This window comes from Pyrgilauda ruficollis, unplaced genomic scaffold (assembly GCF_017590135.1).
Source record: "Pyrgilauda ruficollis isolate IOZ18807 unplaced genomic scaffold, ASM1759013v1 scaffold32, whole genome shotgun sequence".
In the NCBI taxonomy this organism is placed as follows: Eukaryota; Metazoa; Chordata; class Aves; order Passeriformes; family Passeridae; genus Pyrgilauda; species Pyrgilauda ruficollis.
In genome coordinates, this window is record NW_024524600.1 from 3,239,511 (window position 1) to 3,258,936 (window position 19,426).

The window sequence follows — 19,426 nt, forward strand, 5'->3', positions numbered from 1 at the left end:
GTTAATACTGAGTGTGTGCACAAACCTTTACTGCCAGACTTCACAGATCTTGCTGCGGTCAGGAACACAGCCAAAGCCATAAATGTAACACCCGATTTTCAGGGGAGATGGGAATGTGGAAAAGAGTTTGGGAAATTCTCCTACAAGGATGCCTTTGAACTGCTCCAGATAACCAGAGAACATTTCCTATAGCCTCCAGGCATTAGGATGTAGCACAAGGGTATTCCTTCATCTCCAGTCAACCAAGCGAGGCCAAGGCTGCTAAGCCCATCCCTTTCCTTCAGACATACATGGGAGGAAACTCCCCCTTCTGCCACTGGACTATACAAGAGAGGGGAGGGAAAGAGAAGAAAGGAAAAAAAACTACAGTCTTCTGTCCACCATTTTAGAGAGAGAAAAGGGATTCCTCAGCTGCTTTTCCTATCTGACATCTAAATGGAAAAGGCAAGAGATCAGGCTGTTTCCTTACTGCATTAGATGGGAGAGGAAGCAGGATAGGAAGAAAGCAGGAAGCAGCCAACAAAAGGTAAGAAGAGATACTAAAACTACCCATGTACTAATGCTTTTGCATTTGAATCCAAATTCTTACGAAATCCACAACCCAGCTGTGGAAAAAGGACTTTAGGAAAGCTGGGAGGGTATGGAAGGAGGTCTGGCTTTCTCGGCATAAGTACATGTTTTGCTTTGTTTTGTATTTGCATGCTTCATCCAAAGGGTTACACAACATGAAGCTTTCTATAGCTGTACAACAACACACACTCCCCACACATCCAGGGAAAAACCTCAACCAGACTAAAATTTGTTCAAATGAACACCCAAGTCTAGCAGGACACTAATGTTTACTAGGTACCACAACAAAATTATGCATTAGAAAATATTCCCTGCCTAGTTGTAAGAGTACAGCTTTCCCATAGCAGTTCTGATGCCCTAAATTCACTAACATTTGCCAGATAGAAGCAGTTGCTCCTGGATTCCTTTGGCAAACACCGTATCTCACTTTTTTGTTCTCAGTATGCTGCAATTTCCTGTGGAATGAAGAAGTCATCTATACTACAAAGAGGTGCAGTACTAACACTTTTAGAAGTAAATTATTTTACAGCATGTAAAATAATTGTATTATGTATTATAATATTGTATTATATATGTATTATAGAGAGAAATACAATACTTGGGCTGAGAAATTCCCAAGCGGAGAGAGATTAGAAAAACAATCTGATAAACAAACACCATCAAAACTTTTATTTTCTTATTCAGTGCAAAAAATATTGGGTAACTGTTGCTGTTTGCTGTTCGCTGTTCCTAGAAAGAAGGGAATTCTGTTGCCAACAGCTGTAGTTTTTCGTAGGAATTGTAAGACTATATTGAAGATTTATGTTCCTGACAAAGGCATAAAGCTATCCAAACTAGGGCAGAAAAACCAGAACAGTCATTTCCCAATGAAACAGACACACATTACTTTTGTTAACTCTTACTACGGCAGAAGTTTTGATCTTCAAAACCAGAAACTCATGCTGTGGTTGATGTTTATAATTATTAAGTCTTGCAGTGCCACTCTGCACAGGGTGAACTGGCTTATCACAGGCTGTTATACAAGCCAGAAAGATACCCTATCACCTTTAAATTAATTCAAGTCATAAATACTTACCTCCAAAAACACATGACTTTAAACTTCCTTCTTGAGATTTTGGAGTTTTACAACTATGCTTTCCTCAGCTTATGAAAAAAGAATGAGGGTCCCCAGGCAAAAGGCTGTCCTTGCATGAAGTAAACAACCAACGGGAAGAAATCTTGGGTCTCTTTGCTTCAGTTACACAGATGCAAGTGGCCCTACCTGCCTGCACATCACCCTCCTGATTCTCATGGAAAAACTATTGCTCATGCTCTGCAGGATTAAGGTCTTCTGTGTTCAGTGGAACTACATCAGATAACAGCATACAGAACTATTATTTTTAAGTCAACTGACATTCAGCAATAAAACTCAGGATATCAGAGGTTTTAAAGTTCATTTATTTGCAAGCAGCCAAACAGCATAGTCTGAGTTGAATCCTGGGCCAATTTACAGTTCCACTCTATGCTGTTCCATGAACATTACACCGAGTTACACAACTTGGGCATCAATAAATCCTTTGCCTTGAAAGAATTTGCTCAAAGACTCACAGTGAGTCAGTGGCAGCATCTTGCCTAGATCTCAGACTTTGGCTTCCATTTTGCAGTTGCTTGGTCCACCAGATCATATTTATACAATATCAACAAAAATATTTTTCTTTCTGAAATTGCTGTTTGTTTGATTTGTTGGTTTGGGCTTGTTTCTTACTAGGAAAAGAAAATAAATTAAAAGTTTCTAAATAATTACGGTTGTGATTTTCTTTAACCAACAATACTTCTCAGCTGTAGGAAGGATAGAAAGCCTGATCTCTTTGAATAAAATGCAAAATAATTCAAAGGCCTACACAAAAAAAATCACTGTGTACCTCCCAGTTTTCAGGTTCAGGCAGACATAATCTAATAGTCTATTTGATTACTGACTTTAAAAATCCTACATGTAATCACCAAGAAGCAAAAGACGAAAATAAAACCTTCCATCAAGGATCAATTTACTACCACTCCTTAGTCCTGCAAAAGGGTCTGTAAAAACACAGGATATTTTCCCTAACAGATTTTTAATTGACCATAAACAAGTGAACAGAAAGCATTCAATTTCCATAGCATTTATGATCCAAAGGAAAAAAAAATTTAAAATCTGGGAACTTAAAACCAACTTCCATTTTAAAAGTTTTAGGGTCCAAAAGAAGAATAGCGTATATGTGGCAAGCTTTTTTCACCACAAATGGCTTCTTTAAAACAAATCACTATTGACAAATAATTAGTTATAAGAAGAGTTTCCAATAAGGCAGAGGTTAAGTTATCTAGCATGCCATTAGAGAGCACATTTAATTTCAAATGTGCTTATAGTTTTATTAGAGCCAATGTTTTTTTCCATGCTTAAGGCTAAGCATATGTTCATGTACTCCGCCAAGACAAAAGCTTCCAAGGCTGTTGTTAGAATGCAAAGCGAAGCTTTTTATCCCAAACCACATTTTCTTGCATGTAATCAACACTGATGCTGCCACCATAGTTTCCAATTCACTCCAGGGCACACTCAGCATTTATGAGGGCACAGATGGTGCTCTCTTTCTTGGATTTCTCAAGAACATGCCTAAATATTAAAACAAACTTGGCTTTCTGCCTCCTATGCTGTTCTTACTCTCTGTATTGCCACCATAAAAATAACAGTCACCTTTGATCTAACCTGGAAGCCTTTTCTAATTAACACACAAAATTTGGCAATAGGACTATCAAGTACTGTCAGCCCACTTGAAACCAGTCAGAAGTGATCAACAGCAGGAACAAGCAATCCACAAAACAATCAAAAGGGCAAAAATTGGTAACAATTTTTTCAGTAACGAACTACACAATCCCAACTGTATTTAATGGCTGAGTATGTCTGGAACACACACAAGGTTATTCAGCAGCTTTAGCAACAATTATCAAACGAAGAGGCTCATTTGTAAGGCAAATAAAGAGCACTAGCATGATAGTACTTAAGTGAGCAAGGCCTTTTCCAACACACTCAATGCCATGGTTTGCATTATGCTGTAGGCAGCATAGGATGTTTATTCCCAAATTTTGGAAATTATTTACTCATTTCCAAGCACGCACACAGCAACATACACAGAGACCAACAGAAAGACCAGCTGTCAGAATATTCCATTAAAAATGTCCTAAGGTAAAATAATCTCAGATTTGTCCAGCAGATCTTGACAAAATGTTCTTGAACATGCAGCTAACAAGACGCAGGTGAACATGATGGTCAACAGGTCTTAGCCACCCTTCTTCACAGGCTTTCAGTCTCACGCAAAGCACACTGACACTGGAAAAATCACATGTCATGTGCATCAAAATATGTATAACCAAACTCAAATGGGGGTACAGCAGGAGGGAAGGGCTTGGAGAAAGATTAATCAGACTGCTTGGAAATAATGTTCCCAAGTGAGGACTATTTCACTACCTCGCTGGTAATATGAGGTTAGCAGCCAGTGCATGCTGTGAGAACCTGGGACAAGAAATGTGCATTTAAAGCAGTTGTCTTGACTTCAAAACAGCTCAGCTCATCAATTGCATGCATAGATTGGTAAAGAAATCACATCTGAACAAACATCAAGCCTAGAAAACTAGTTTTAGAAGTATATTTAAATGCCAAAAACCCACAGATTATACTAAATAAGCAGCTCCTAAATTTGTTTCAAAAATAAGCAACGGCTAGTAATTTTGCAAGTAATGATCCTACGTATTTGCACTCCACTAAATATAATAAACTAAATAAATCTAAATTAGCACATAGTACTAAATAAAAATTACATTAAAATAATAATAAAAGTAAATAAATAAAAACTCTGTAAATATAAATGATTCAGGAACAAACCACTGTAAAACATACATAAATGAAACAATATTAGATATGGATGGCAAAAAAACTGTTCTGCAGCTAGTCGAAATTACTTTTTATAGTCCATTCCCTTTGAGGCAATAGATTATGGGTCCTCCTATATCCCAGCCTCACCCAAGGTAGCCTTTCCTGCTGTCTCCTTGTCTCCTGAAACTCAGCCCTGCTCTTGCGTCACACTTTGCAAGATTTCCTGGTGTTTGAGTAGCTTCCAGGAAATTCAGGCTGTTCTCTTTTCTTGGTATCATGAGTTTACACGACACAAAACTTGAAATTACTGATACATTCAATACTTTGAAATTATGGCTTGAGAACAAGCTTCAAAATAGCAACAACAGGAACCCTGGCCTTACCTGAAGGATCTTGTATTGTCATTTCCTTACGCTTCCGCATCAGCTTGTCCTTAACCCACGGGAACTCCTGTAAGGAATCCAAGAACACATCAAAAGCTTTGGGTCCTCTGGTGGGGAGAATATCAAGAAGCATCATGGTTTTCCTCTGACTAGTGGTTTGGGCTTTTATTTCTTGAACATGACTGTCTGTGAGAATCCCTTCTTGGTAGAGATACTGAATAACAAGTCCATCCACCAGCACCTCTGTGCAGAGCTCCAGGCGCAGGGAGCGTAAAAGCTGCTTGTCTCTGGCATCCATCTGGGAACCTAGAGTGTGAGAAAAGGAGTAAGGAAACGCGTGAAGATTAAAATACTTCAACCTTTAACGTCCAGAAGTGATATCTGAACATCCAAAAGTGATGTCTGACACTTGTCAACCTTCAGAGAAAACTCCAAACTCATAATCACCAACCTGGCAAAACTACTAATGATCCCCATCATCTTCTTTCCACTCACATTTCACTGTCTCACAAGGCAAGATGATCCAGTTTCTGGGAAATACTAGACAGGAATAGAACATTTGGCATTGCAAAGACCAGTCCTTTGCTGGAGTGAAACCCATGCCAAATAATCCTGCTGATTTAGGTCCATACTAAAGGCAGCTAGAGCACTTGCCAGAACTTAAGAGACAGTAGGCCCTTCAAAATGAAAGAGATATCACACCTGACCACTGATACAATTACAAAAGCAGCAGCAGAACTGGTAGATTCATCTCAGCCAGGCAGAAGCAGCAGCAGGGACAGAATCAGCAGGTAGCTTTGGCCTACAAGATGCAATTCAAGTTTAGGAGGGGTTGAAAGTACCTTAAGTTCTCACCCTTGAATCATCCTGGAAGACTGCTCTGGAACTCAGCTGTTCTGATGAGAAGAAACTTTCTTTGAATTTCCATCTCAGATTTATCCCCTTCTATTTATAGGCATTTCTTCTGCCAAAACGGTCCCTTAGCTTAAACAGCTCTTCTCCCTCTCTTCTAATGTGTTCACAGGAAGCGATCAGATGCCCTCTGCCAGCTTCCATTTCACTTGGCTAACACTCTGACTAGACAAAAGCTGAAAAAGATGCATTTTATAGCCACTCTACAAAAGAATAATCAGGGTCCAGAGTGACCAAGCAGCTCATCCAAGATCAAGTCAGCAGTCCATGCCAGACCTCCGAACCGAATCAAAGTGTCTAGTCCAGTCCTTAATGACAAACATGTCCCTGGGCTTATTAATGGCACTTGAAAAAGGACAACACAGGACAACACAATTAAATACTTTCTCGTTACTAAATAATAAAGTCAAAAAATGGCAGCCAGTGTTGTGTGATTACCAAGAGGATTTCTCACAATTAAACTGGACACTGCTGTTGGAACCGCTAGACCCTGCAGAAACTCTACTTCATTCCGCTTGAGGATTCAAGGAGAGACAGATTTTTCAAAGCTTTTGCATGAAACCTGATGAAGTCTTTTTACCATCAGAGGTGCCTGCTGACTTCCAGGGCTCCGTCAAAGATTCTGTGGTTGGCCTGGTTGTTAAAATCCAGGAGGATGACCAACAGAACATGTTGGCATGTAAACAGCACCTTGGACAGAATGCAAGAGCACAGTGTCATGAGAGAGAGACTGGAAAACCCTGTCTGTGGCATTCTCTGACAAAGCTACTTTCCAAAAATGCTTCCATCAAGTGCCAAAAGCACTGCTGGAAAGCATCTTCCTGGAGGACTCCATCTTTCCTGGGCTACCCAGTGCATTTCTCATTTACTGAAGTGAATTTCAAGGTGCTTACTCTCTAGGGATCATGTGGGAATCAAACACTGCTATGCCAGCCCATGTGCCCTAGCTTGCCAAGCACAGTTCAAACATCAAACTCCATCATGGACTGAGACAGTAGTGCAAGCAAGGAGGCAGAAAAAGAGCAGGCAAGAAAGAGAACTGGATTTTCCCACTTGATGTTAGGATGCTAATTTTGGACAGGTGAAGTTGAAAACATATAGTACCTTTACAATACAGAAAGCAACCTCTGGACTAGAGCAAAATTCAGGCAGTAAATCCTACCACTTCTTCCTTCTAGGAGAACATCCTTGAGCTCACAAAGCACTTGCAGACTTCAAGAAAGGCATCCAGCAGCAACTCTGGGGGTATCATCCCAACCCAGGCAGAAAACTGTTTCAGATACTACAAAATTTTTGTGCTTCACATTCTGAATGGGCCCTGAGAGCCCCTATTCAGGAGCCTCCTCACGTGCTGGATGACTGTACAGAACTTGATGAATTCATCTTCTTCCCGACCAAAGCAGCCAACACTTTTCAAAAAATAAAAGCTCTTACAAACCAAAGGTTTGCACCTTTGGGCACTGGGAAATGCCTATCAAGCCAGGAATCAGAAGGGAGAATTTCTGCTGCAAAAGCCCTTTGCCTTGCAGACTGCAGAACACACACAACTGAGGGTTTAAAGTCCTGGCACCAGCCTGGTAAACTTCCAGGATGGGGCATACTGATTTCTAAGGTCTTTCTAAAGATGAAGTATTTCTCTGTGTGTGTTTGCTGCTGAGAATCAAATATCTGAGTTAGGAACTAAGCAGCTAGATATGGAAATGTATCAGGATTTTGATGTGTAACAATGTTGGAACAGAGTGCAACAGCTTTAGCACAACACAGAATTAACAAATTCATTTTAATCACAGCCTGTATCTAGAGATCCAAAGTAAGCTCTGAATTAAATTTAGTCAAGTAATTTTACAGAAAATGAAAAATACGAGATGCCCATTTACCCAAAAGATCACTCAAACATTCCCCAGATACTTCTGAAAATGGATCTTTTCCATTATAAAGGCAAATTTTAAGAAATATAGCACACGACCTGCTGAATGAGCACAGTCCTTGACTCATTACCACACCAACACTAGCAGGTTTTTCCGGCTCTGACAGAGTAACTGTCCATGAATGGGGATAAAACTTTTGATAAGAACCCCTTCTGACACTAAAAAGGCACATTCACTTGGTTTTCTTGCTAGAAACATTTCACCGTTTTACCAACTGCACTCACCTGCCTAACCCATGAATTATTCCTGGCTATTCACAGCAAGCCTACGGGTCAAAAGTTTTATACATCCCCCCATCCCGCCAGAAAAAAAAAAAAAAAAAAAAAAAAAAAAAAAAAAGAAGAAAATTTAAAAAAAGAAAAAAAACCCAGCAAGTTTTGCTTTTAACGTCTTCCCTGCCGAGGTCTGGCAGCTGCTGCTCCGGTAACAGCCGGGAGCCAGCTGCCCACACGCCGGCCCGCGCCCCTCAGGCAGCAGCAGCCCCCCGGCCTTCCTCCGGTCCCGGCCTCCCGCCGGGCAGCGCTGCGGCAGTGGAGGCGGCCCCGCCGCCCCGGCCCGGCCTCCCCGCGGAAGCCCAGCCCCCGCCCCGGCCCCGCAGCGCCGGGAGCGCCGCCGAACGGCTCTGCGGCACTGCTCTCCCGCTTCCCCCTCGGCGGCGCCTAGGGCGGGATGGGACGAACCAAGTGGAGCCGTCAACAGCGCTCGGGAGGACGAGCGAGCAGTATGCGGGGAGCACCCACCGCACCCGCCCCGTACTTACACGAGGAGAGCGGGAAGCTACCTGGGACGCGCCGGCGCCCGCGGAGCTTGCGCGGGCAGCACCATCTTTGTTGAAGGCAGGAGGGCTCCGCCGGAAGCTGCCGCCGCCGCCGCCCTGCTGCGGGCCGGCCGAGGAGGGGCGGCCTCTGCCGGGCCGCCAGCGCGGGAGGGGCCCGCGGCCGCCATGTCAGGTGCGGGCAGCCGGGCCCCGAGCGGCCCCGCCAGCCCCGGCCCCGGCCCGCCCGGGAAGGGAACCGGCCGTGCCGCCGCTCCTGCTGCTCGGTGCCGGGGCGGGGACGGGAGGTGTCTCCGCCAAGGAGGCGCCTTTCCCGGAGTTCGCAGGACCTGCTGCGCTCTCAGGAGCCAGGGTGGTGGGGGTGTTCAGTGAGGGGAGGGGTTGTATCTAAAATTAAATTAGAAATTACGAAATGGGAGTTTTAATGGCATTAGAAACAGCTGATCTCATTGCTCTCTAGGCACACTGGTTCCTATTTGTGAGTGTGCGCTCAGCTGAACTTCATCCTGGTGCTGACATCGTCACATCAAACACAGCGGTATTATATCGAATACTGTACACATTTGGCTTCATTACTTTCATCTGAACAGCCTAAAAATGAAGAAACTTTAATAGATGAAAATAATTTATTCAAGTAAGAGGTGACCTGTCTCCACCACATTACTATGCATATTCTTGTTGTTTTATTCCTCTATTACTGAATACTGTATTATTGACTTAACTTTATATGGATGCCTGGAACCAAAATAGGGTAGAAAAGAGAAGACTGTGATTCACAGCGCTGTAAAACTGAGGAGGTGTCACTTTCGCTCACACATCATGAAATAACTTTTTTCCATCTTTGCATAGGTGTCAGGTGTCACACGGGATTGAGTGGTGTCAGCCCTTTTTCTTTCATGTTGGGACCGCAATAGCGATGAAAGGGGGGAAAAAAAAAAAGATCTTGCAGTGATGGAACGTACTAACTTTGAAGCTGCAGGCAGCCACAGCAAGCTGGCTGTGGTCTGCACAGCGTGCTAATACCTACCCTCTGGAAAAGCAGGAAAGGTGGTTGCTGCAGCTGCTGCTAGAAACGTCGTCACCTTGTGAATCCCATTTGTACACTCTGTTTAGACTAATCGTACAAATTTAAGGGTATTTGAAATATTTAAGGGTATTTGGAAGCTAGTTGTGGAAACCTTTACGTGCCTTTCCTAGATACTGTACCCAAGAAATACTTGGAAAAATTTAACCAAGAGTAGAGTTCACGTTCTGCCTATGCTTAACACGATATTTATCTACAAGATTTTGCGTAAAGATAGGCAGTCACTCTCAAGAATCTTAAATCCTTTTCCTTTGATTTTCCTATGGCTGACAGTTCAGAATTTATGTGGACACAGAATGTAAATCAGCCTTAAAAGCAAAGTTTGTATACTGGTTTTAAGAAATGTTTAAAAAAATCTAGATACACATATCATGTGGCCAGCTTCTGCAGAGATGCTACTTATTTGGCAGTTTTAAAGCAGTGTTTTGGTTTGATGACTTGACACTTTTATCTATAATTATTTGCAGGTAATAAATTGGATACAGGGGATTCAATTGCTTGTGAATAATTGATAAATAATATCTTATTACAATACATCTGATAAACCAAGGTAAATATTTTTTTTGTCTCAGGCACACTTTAGTCTTCTAGGAATGCAGGCATAAGAAAATCTAAATACTCCTCTGGATTGTTTCAGAGCAATGCATTAACATATTTGACAACACTGGAAGCCGCACAAGTAAGTCATCATTGGTAACTCCAAGGCAAGAAGTATGCTGCTGTTGTAGCCAAAGTACAACTGAGGTGGTTTTAAATTTTCTTGCCACGACGTTTTTCATCCTAGTTGTGAGGAGATGCGTTTGTAAACAGTACAGAGCAGCTCCAGGGAGCAGAGGCACCACGAACGTCTGTGTGATCGTTCCTCAGCACAGCACTACACAGCTACTGAGAGCTTCCTGTCCCGGCTTCTTGTGCTTCTGATTGTCACTGCTGCTTTTTTTTTTAAATTCCTTTCAGTCGTGATCTGAGGAACTGTATTATATCTGGAATTGGAGTGACCAAACTTGGAGACTTCAGAGAATCTCATCTTTGCAATCCTGACAGCTGCTTTTAATTGCAGATAATGTGGCTGCATTTTAAAATAGAAAATTAGGACAAGCAGTTACATCACTGCATTTACTGTATCTTTTTGCCAGATGAGGCAATTTGGTTTTTTTAAATTTTATACTATCCAAGAAGTCTTAGAAAGTTAGCAGAACATATGGATATGCATAGAGCGACTCCAGATTCCACCCAAGGAAATTACAGCAGTTATACGGTCAGCATTTAGTCACGTATTTGCTTGCAGTCTGAACAGAGATGGAAAGAAGGAAAGCAGTGAAAGGAAATAGATAAGCCTAGGAAGAAAGAGGACAGCACCAGAGGTCCAAATCTCATTAAGGGAAAATCTGGTGTTTCCTTTTCCTTCCACTAGTTAATAACTAGGGCAGCAAATTTATTTAGTGGAAACTAAAAATGCTACTGGTGTTTTGAGTTCATCTTTACCAATGCAGCCAGGTTTTGATTATATAGTACATGTACAGGATAAAGACACACAGAGTTAATACTTAAATCCAAGGGGAGAAGTCCTTAAATTCTTTGTTTCAGTCCCATTTGGGTTCAGCCCTCACTAAAGGTCTTCCATTCTGGTCCAAGTTCAACAAAACTTCAGAGACATTGTTTGGTTCTATTTCAGTTTTAAGGACAAATACATATAGGTATTTGACATATATTTGAGCCAGTGTGGCATCAACTGAATGCCCCACTAACTGCTCAAAGCTAACCATGTAGATTAAAAAAACATTTCCTAGACTGCAGATCAATGGACCATAGTCAATCCTGCACATGAGTATCCTCAGACTTTTAGTCTTAAAATCTTGTTCTGTCTGGTTCTGCAGATTGAGGGGCCATCAGTGGTCATCAGGCCATACTTTTAAGGACTGCTGAATTCAGGGTCACAAGTCCAAATCTGTGGGAACCAAGCTAAGCAGTATCTTTTCTGACAATGCTATTCACTTTACATGTAGGTTATTCCAAGTCATTATCCCAGATTTTTACATTTATTATGCACTTTTTAAAAGCTCACTTAAAAGTCACAAACCTTTTCAGAAACTGTACCAGAATGATGAGATTTTTAAAAAATGTTTTTGAGAGGATCCTGTATGCTAATTAGAGTCAAGCTGTATCTTAAAACTGGCACAAGCAGATTTAATGTATTAGGATTGTGCTGTTTTCAGTTGTCTGCAGGACAGCATTCCAGCTTGAGGGACAAAAGAAAAAATAGGAGCCTCTAGATTTGTTTATTAAAAGCACATCTAATTGGTTAAATCTCTCACAAAGCCTCAGGAATTAAGAAGGGAAAAGAGAAACATATCTTGTATGCTTGCCTGTCAATTTTCGAAAGAAGAGCGCAGAAAACATTTCTGTAAGTGATGTGTCTCAAAAACAGTGTTAAAATGTAAGTCAGGGTGAGCCAAAGTGGGTGGCCCTAAGGCCAGTTGAGGGTCTTGCAAACCCTTGCTGTCCACTGCTGTCCCAGGCAGTAACCCCTTCCCTTCCTCCCTCTTCTCTTCATCCTCACCCTGGCCCCCACTGCCCTCCCCTTTGCAGCTGTGGACCTCTGTAATGCTAACATCCAAAGCTCCTGTGCCAGTCACTGAAAACCTGGCTGATGCCAGGGAAGGGAAGGGTTTGGTATAGAAAGTTTCCCCAAACTGTTGACCAAATCTTAGGCATGCTGTGCTGGATACTGGCGGGATTTGAGGACACTAGGTGGTCAGTTGGGAAGGGGTCTCGCTCTTCAGGTGGCTTTTGCTATTGGAAAAATGATTCCTTATCCCTCCTAAAAAAAGATGACAAGCAGGACTGAAGCACATCACTGAAAGGGATCGGCCCTTGGGCTGCTGCGTACTTGTTCTGATACTTTGTAACTTCCATTCGTTTAAATAATAAAGACTTTAAATTCAATGCAGATCAAAGAGAGGGATTAATATAAAATATAGGTGACACGTCATGAACTTCCTCAAAAGTAGTATTTTATTAAAAGGCACGTCCAGCACGTATGTAAAATATAACACAGAAAGTTCTAAAGCATCTTAAAACATAGACTTTAAAGTAACTCTGTAGTGTCTCTACATTTACATTTGTTTCCATAATAAAAATAAGTGTTTATTAGCAGTACTGCAATGAATTCATAGTGCTTTTTACTATGATACAAATAATTTCTAGCAAAAAGTTGAATGAGAAATAGTTATAAAAAGGAAGCAGGCATCCACTGCAAAACTTTTGTATACATTTCATTTTAAAAATCCAGTGAATTGTAAAAAAAAAAGTGTAATTAATACTTACAAAGCATGACACAGTATTTCTCAGAATTTGTAGTCCTTTAAATATATTAATTAATGTACTCTATTTTTAAGTTTAATTTGAAGATTCTTTGAGGAGAAAGGTGAAATACTGCAAGCCTCTTATTTTTTATTATTTATTCCAAACTTATTAAATTATTTTTTAGATGTAAAGCACCATTTTATTAATATAAGAACAAAGAAAATTCACTACTTAACCTGAAAGTCAAACATTGGCAAATAACTAAAACTAAATAAAGATTGAAGTCTGAAACCTTTTCACAAAACCAACTTACTTTACTTGCAAATTACAGCATATGAAATGGTTTTCTAATATTTTAGATAAAAGACTGGAAGGTTGCTTTTATTTAGGGGGAGAAAAGCTATTGCTTTTTGCAATCTTCTATTGCTTTCCCTGCATTTGAACTCATATACAATGCCTACCTATGGACAAACTTATATACAATACCTATATTTTGAAAGGTCCTTTAGACTTCAGGAGCTAGCAATGATTCATGGAATGTTTTTACAGATAGCCTCACAAGATATTTGCCACTGCTTATACCTTTCCCATGCATACTTTTTTCAAACAAAAAATAATTTTTTTCATTAATTAATTAATAAAATTAAATTCAATTCACTTCAATTAAAAATTCACTTGATCTATTTTGTTCCCTTTCAAAATGAAAGTTGCTTGCCTGCAGGCTAGTGAAGCATCCTGCAGTAGGCACTGCAATCTCTGTCAGGGGAGTTAAAAGAAACAGATGAATTTCCAGAAAGCTTCTCACAAGCAGCTTTTCTCACAGAAAACACACGTCTGAAGCACTCCAGCTCAGGAAGGAGCTGTGCCACATCCACTGCAATCTAGCTAGACAAGGATCTCACTTTCCTAACTTACTTCCTTCTCTTTTTTAGCAGTGCAGCCAGTCAAAGGTATTGCCCTCATTGCAGCTTAAGTTCCTATCAATGTTATTTGTAGTATAAGTGACTTTTCACCCCATGCTGAGAAATTACAGAATGTTGAGTCCACTGCCCACTTTACAGATGGATAAATTGCAGCTCAGTCTTTAATAGTGCTCTTCCTACAGAAAATCAACCAGCTCAAAATCCCTTGAACAGTAAGAGTTGATCCACAACTTATTCTGCCCTCCAGATGTGTCAAACAGGGTAAGAAAAAAGCAAATGTGTTTAAAAAGGTGTCCAGAGCAATCTCTCAAATTTGGAGATTCCCCCTGAGGCAGAGTATGGGTACAGCGACTCAGCCAAACAAATCCTATTTCAGGGCTGCAACCTAAAGAGATACAGTTAAATTGTAACAAAACATTTTGAAAAGGGACTTTTCCCCTTTCAGCTACCACATTTACAACTATTTTTCATAAAATCCTGTTATCAAGCCTGATACAATAACTTCAAAAGAAGAATTTGCACTGGGCTGTATATCTTTCCCCCTGCCTAACATGCCTCTGCATTTACTATTTGTTAGCTAACAGCGCACCAAGTTGCAAACCTCAGCTATGAAACATCAGTTACAGAATAGTTTGACTGGAATTAAAAGGATTTACTTCTATAAACCCTGCACTCCAGTGAAAGAGAAATCAAGACACAAGCATTGAATTTGTTTGGGCTTTTTTAGTGTATTTTGTTCTTTGCAACATTCACCACTAAACTTTTTCTGGATTTTACCGGTTTGAAGTTTTTCTTATTAAATGCCAGCTCATTCCTTATGCTAATATAAATGGCTTTTGCTCCAGCATTATATTCCTCCTTAATACCATAAAAAGGAGTGGTATTATTTTGGTATTTCAGTTCCTGGAAATATAATAGCTCCAATTCTGGAAGAAAACAAAATGAAACTCAGGTGCAATCCCTTTTTAAAAATAGAATCTAAGTGAATAAGATACACAATTTACCAAGCAGTTTAATCAGCATAATTATGGTGATATATTTTTGTATTTCTATAGACTTTCTCAGAGGCACTGGCTAATTTAAAGCCCTGTAGATAACCTGATCAATAAACACAGTTAATCCCTCTCCTGCTTGGTAACCCTGGCACCAGGACAGCACTGAGTTTGCTATAAGCTAATTTTCTTTTTTCTCAAAATTGAGCTGCAGCCAAAAGCCAGACTTTTTCTATGTGTGGATTCAAACTGTACTGATCCTAGTTATTCCCCATGACCTTTAATCTCTCCTTATACACCTTTCAGCATTGTACTTATCCAGGTGGTTAGTTATTTGATACACCTTGTGAGAAGTACCACCTCTCACAGGAGCTGCTGGCTTTTCCATGTCCTTTCCCTTCAGTCCTTTCTCAGACATGAAAGCCAGACAAGTAATTCCCTCCTTAGAAAGTAGAATATTTTCTTATCTTGTTCCTGGCAGCTGTGTTTCACCTAGTTTGTGCTCTCTAAGTCAGGGGATAAGGACCAGTGATGGCCAGCACCTGGATGGACTGTGCCTCCCTGTTCCTTTGACTGATATTCAGCCTGTTGTAGAAACGACCCTATTTTAGCAATACTGTGGCAAATGGCCATGTTGTTGTAAACAGACCATGGTGTCTGAAGTTATGTGTCAGTGGAATGTTCTTTCCAGGCATTTTCAGTCATGCTAATGGCTTGGCAAAATACTGAGACCTGCTGAATCTAATGCTAATAGAAAAGCACTTTTCAGGAGCTAGGCTGAGATACCAAAGCAGCTTGTCATCCTCACTTCCTTTGTGTATACAGAACTAACCAGCTCAGACCTTTCAACTAACTTTTACTTATTCTATTTAGAAATTCTTTGGTTTAGATAGTAAAAGTTTCATTAATTTCTATATTTTCAAAATAAAATTTCTCCTTTCAACAAAGTTTGTTACTGTTATTGAGAATTAGCAATACTGTTTTTAGAATCCCTCAAGCCATAGTTTCCTCTAGCAGTAAATATGATACTTAAAATTATTTTAATGACTGCAAAGTTGGCAGAAATTTTATTTTACTTTATTTTAAATGACTCTTAGACATGATACTCATGTCTAAAGATATCTCTTCCCAGTTCCATTATGTGTTTTGGCTTAAGGAGAGCAAAGCCCTGATATCATTTGACTTACTTTCCACTAGAGCCTAAGATTATAGCCAAAGGAAAAATCAATAGGATTGTTATCAGGAATACAAGAAAAAGCTCTTGAAAAGAGCATATAAGTAAATAGAGTTTTTAAAACAATCTTTAACAAGGTAATTTACCTGCAGGAACATTTTGCTAAAACATGAGAGTTGGCTAAGGTACAGAAATCCACACAACTACAGAACTCTGTCCTCCCTGTCCTCCCCTGTCATATGTAGATTCTGTTTACTCAAAGTGATGAGACTTACTCTCATTATAGGAGTAAATTCCTCACTGTTGTAAGATATTAAAAAAAACCCTTTGCCCCTCATATTCTGGTGAACAATTTTTCCTTCTTCCTAATCATTTTTATATTGTTTATCTAGAATGTGGTTACATAAAATATAATTAGGACAATAATGACAAGATCAGATTAAAATAAAATTACTTCTAATGCAATGAGCACAGCTGCTTGGTTACATTCCCACTCTACCCATTCATCTTGTGCTCAAACCATTTTCTGTCTCCAGTGATAATACTACCAGCAGGAAGATACCCATACAACTAAAATATTGTCCTATAGTTTACACTTCTGCTAGGTTTAGTGCTAAACTAAATACTATCACCAATTCAATTTTCATCATTCGCTTGCAATTATGTTTATATATATGTTCACTTTAAGTAAAGTGAAGAGGTTTTCTAACATTTCAGGTATAAACTGGAAATCTTAAACTCCAAGACTCAAGAAAGAAAAACCAAACCAACACATGGGGTGAAAAAAGGCTTAGGATTAAAGTCCTTATCATGGTTTTTGGTTGACTCATGGGCATTGAACCTGTGAAACTGGCTTTGCTGCACACTCTGTACTGGCAATTCAAGATGATATATATCAGTTAGAAGTAATTTTTATAATCTGAAGGGCTCACAATTTAAAAGCTAGTGCTGCAAACAAGCTGCAACATCCATAGGGTAAAGGAAAAAAAAAGGCACTGAAAATTTTTTTAAATGTTTGAATAACAGGTCTGAAAATTTTATGTCTGAAAACTCACAAAGTCTTCATGCAAGATCTTTGTACCACTGAAATCTAATCATGTTCTATCATCAGATTTTTTTGTACCAGAACAAGTCATTCCTCTGTGCTGCATTAGAAAGAAGCCAAGCTTTCTGCAAGCTATACTGTGGTTTAGTTTTACTAGTGCAATGCATCAACCCTAGGACTGGCATCCTAATGAGGACGAGAACTGTGCTTTCATACAAAGAGGACTAGTTCCCCCTCCAGTCTGTTTAAAATATTGTTCACAGCTTTGAACACACTATAGCTACAGATCCTACTTTTCCTCACAGGAACTAATACAAATTATATGAAGTCTAGGTCAATATGCTCGGTGTTTGGTGTCTTGATTCCACATCACAGTAACTTGATTAGTTACAAGAATCACCACCTCTCACTTTGCCTGCACTCCTTGTTCTCAGCCTGCCATTTGCCCTTGTGCTTTGGAGAACTGTTATTAAAAAAAACCAGCAAGCTTCCCTGCGTCTGCCCCTTGTTGTTCCTCAGAGCTTGGCTCTGCTGTGGGGTGCACTTGGCCTGTGACTGCTCACATAGTCTGCCACCAGCAAGCCACAAATCATTTCTTGAATTTGCAACCTAGCGGTCTCATTGCACCCCAAAGCTCTTGTCTTCTCAGTCTGCTTGCTCCAGCACTGGTATTCATGATGTTAAACCCCTAAGGATTTATTTTAAAAGTCCTTAGTAGAATGTGTTTACCATTGAGACCCCAAGCTTATCACCCTGGCTGAAAAGGCACGGTAGTAGAATGTTAACACAGCAGCAGATTAGAGTGTTTGTCACTGTGATGGAACTTTTCCATATAGCAGTTCTCCCACCACAGGGTAGAGCTAGACAAGAACTGTAAGAAAAGATTCATCAGAATGAAAAGTGTTCACAGGAACACAGTTTTTTGACAGGCTCTGCTCACAGGAAAAGCTCCTCAGCCTGAGGGTGGCAAATCTTAGCAAGACTGATGACAAGAACCATGTAATTATGGCACATACCTAGAACACAAGAGCTCTTTGGGCATGGGAACCAAAAGGTGGCCACCATATAATGTGGAAAACTTCCAAATACATCTTGGCAAGACATGGGGAAAATTTTACATAACAAAATATTTTGGTTTGTTTTTCAGATGAAAACTCCTCCCATTTCTTTACTAAAGCTTGAGTTTAAAATGGGGACAGAAAATTTGAGCAATGGAGGAGGAGAAACCCACGTTTTCCACAGAAAGAACAAGAACATATCAAGTATATGTCATATCAAGGAACCATCCACTCCGCCTCACATTCTTGGTGCCTTCTATTTCTCGATGGCTCTGCTACTCATTTCTGCCAGCATGTTACAGACAAAACTGAGTGTGTAACACTGGGAGTTTAAATGCAACAAATAAGCTGGTCAGGGCCCCAGAGTTTATGAGAAGGGACAGAACATCTTGAAAGTACAACAGAGCACTTAAGTCACAAGGAAAACAAGATTATTTTATGTTGTTTCTATTTCAGCCTGGGCAAAGCTAGATTACAGCAAGTCTTGACAACCCTCCTTGTTCAAGCACAGGTCTTTGCTTAATCAAAAAATAAGTTAGGGAAAGAATTAAAACTTTTAATTTGTTGACTAAGGGTGAGTCCATGTCCTTGTTTCTCTCTTTACTGCTTTCCCATTTTTCTCATCCTGTGTATTTCTTCTATTAAATACTTTACCTTTGGGCTGAAGAATGGGTACTGAGGGTTTTTGTCCCCTCTTCCTGTTTGGAAGACTACTGCAACAGAAAAAGCAATGTCTTGTGCTAATACCCAACTACAGGAATTCAGCAGGCAGCCTCTAAGCCACTAATCTGAATGTAATCCAGCTATACTTTTGAGCAGCACTGCAAAGGCAAAGCAGGGTTATTCATCCTCACTGATACATGTGCATTTATCTGAGTATTAGCTGGGAAATTATATAAGTTCCTATATAAGAGCACTCTTTCCTGAATAGTAGCAAATCCATACATACAAAGTTTGGGAGATTGTTGTGTACTTTGATTTACTTTATTGAGTAATCATCTGATAGCTACAATGGCGAACTGGAAGTTAAAAAATAAAATAAAATAAAATAAAATAAAATAAAAATGAAAAAACAAGAAAAAGGAAAACCAACCCCTCTATTTAAAAAAATCCACATTGTATTTCCCCATATTTTGGGAAACAGGCTGAAGAAAACATTCTACACTGTAGAAGACACATGTAACTGCTGATACCCATGTTTTGACATTGGAACTGCAAGTCTGAAACATATAGTTCTAAAGCCTTAACCAAAAGAGGCTTAATTATAATAATGGCACGGATCCATCACCACTGTGAAGATGTTGAGACATTAAGGATTCTGGGATACCAATCTGGTACAATCAGTAATATACTGGGTTCCTGTGAAAGATGTGGCATTTCTTCTTAAGGTCAG

General features: G+C 40.0%; 1 protein-coding gene across 6 annotated transcripts in view; it reads right to left on the minus strand.

Annotated features, from left to right (window-relative positions):
- Nucleotides 1-8,805, minus strand: part of CRADD (CASP2 and RIPK1 domain containing adaptor with death domain) — an 88,107-nt gene extending 79,302 nt beyond the window's left edge. For 3 of the 6 annotated variants that reach the window (XR_005955702.1, XR_005955701.1, XM_041474348.1), the window contains exons 1-2: nucleotides 8,437-8,805; nucleotides 4,837-5,142 (exon numbers count right to left, since the gene is read on the minus strand). Coding sequence is in view for 4 of the 6 variants with exons in the window: in XM_041474348.1 (XP_041330282.1) it covers nucleotides 4,837-5,134 (298 nt within the window). In the remaining 2 variants the exon portion in view is untranslated. Of the gene's footprint in view, nucleotides 1-4,836; nucleotides 5,143-5,538; nucleotides 5,955-7,900; nucleotides 7,982-8,436 lie in introns of those variants that run through there. The other 3 variants (XM_041474349.1, XM_041474351.1, XM_041474350.1) reach the window with 3 other exon arrangements.
- Between the last annotated feature and the right edge of the window lie 10,621 nt (nucleotides 8,806-19,426).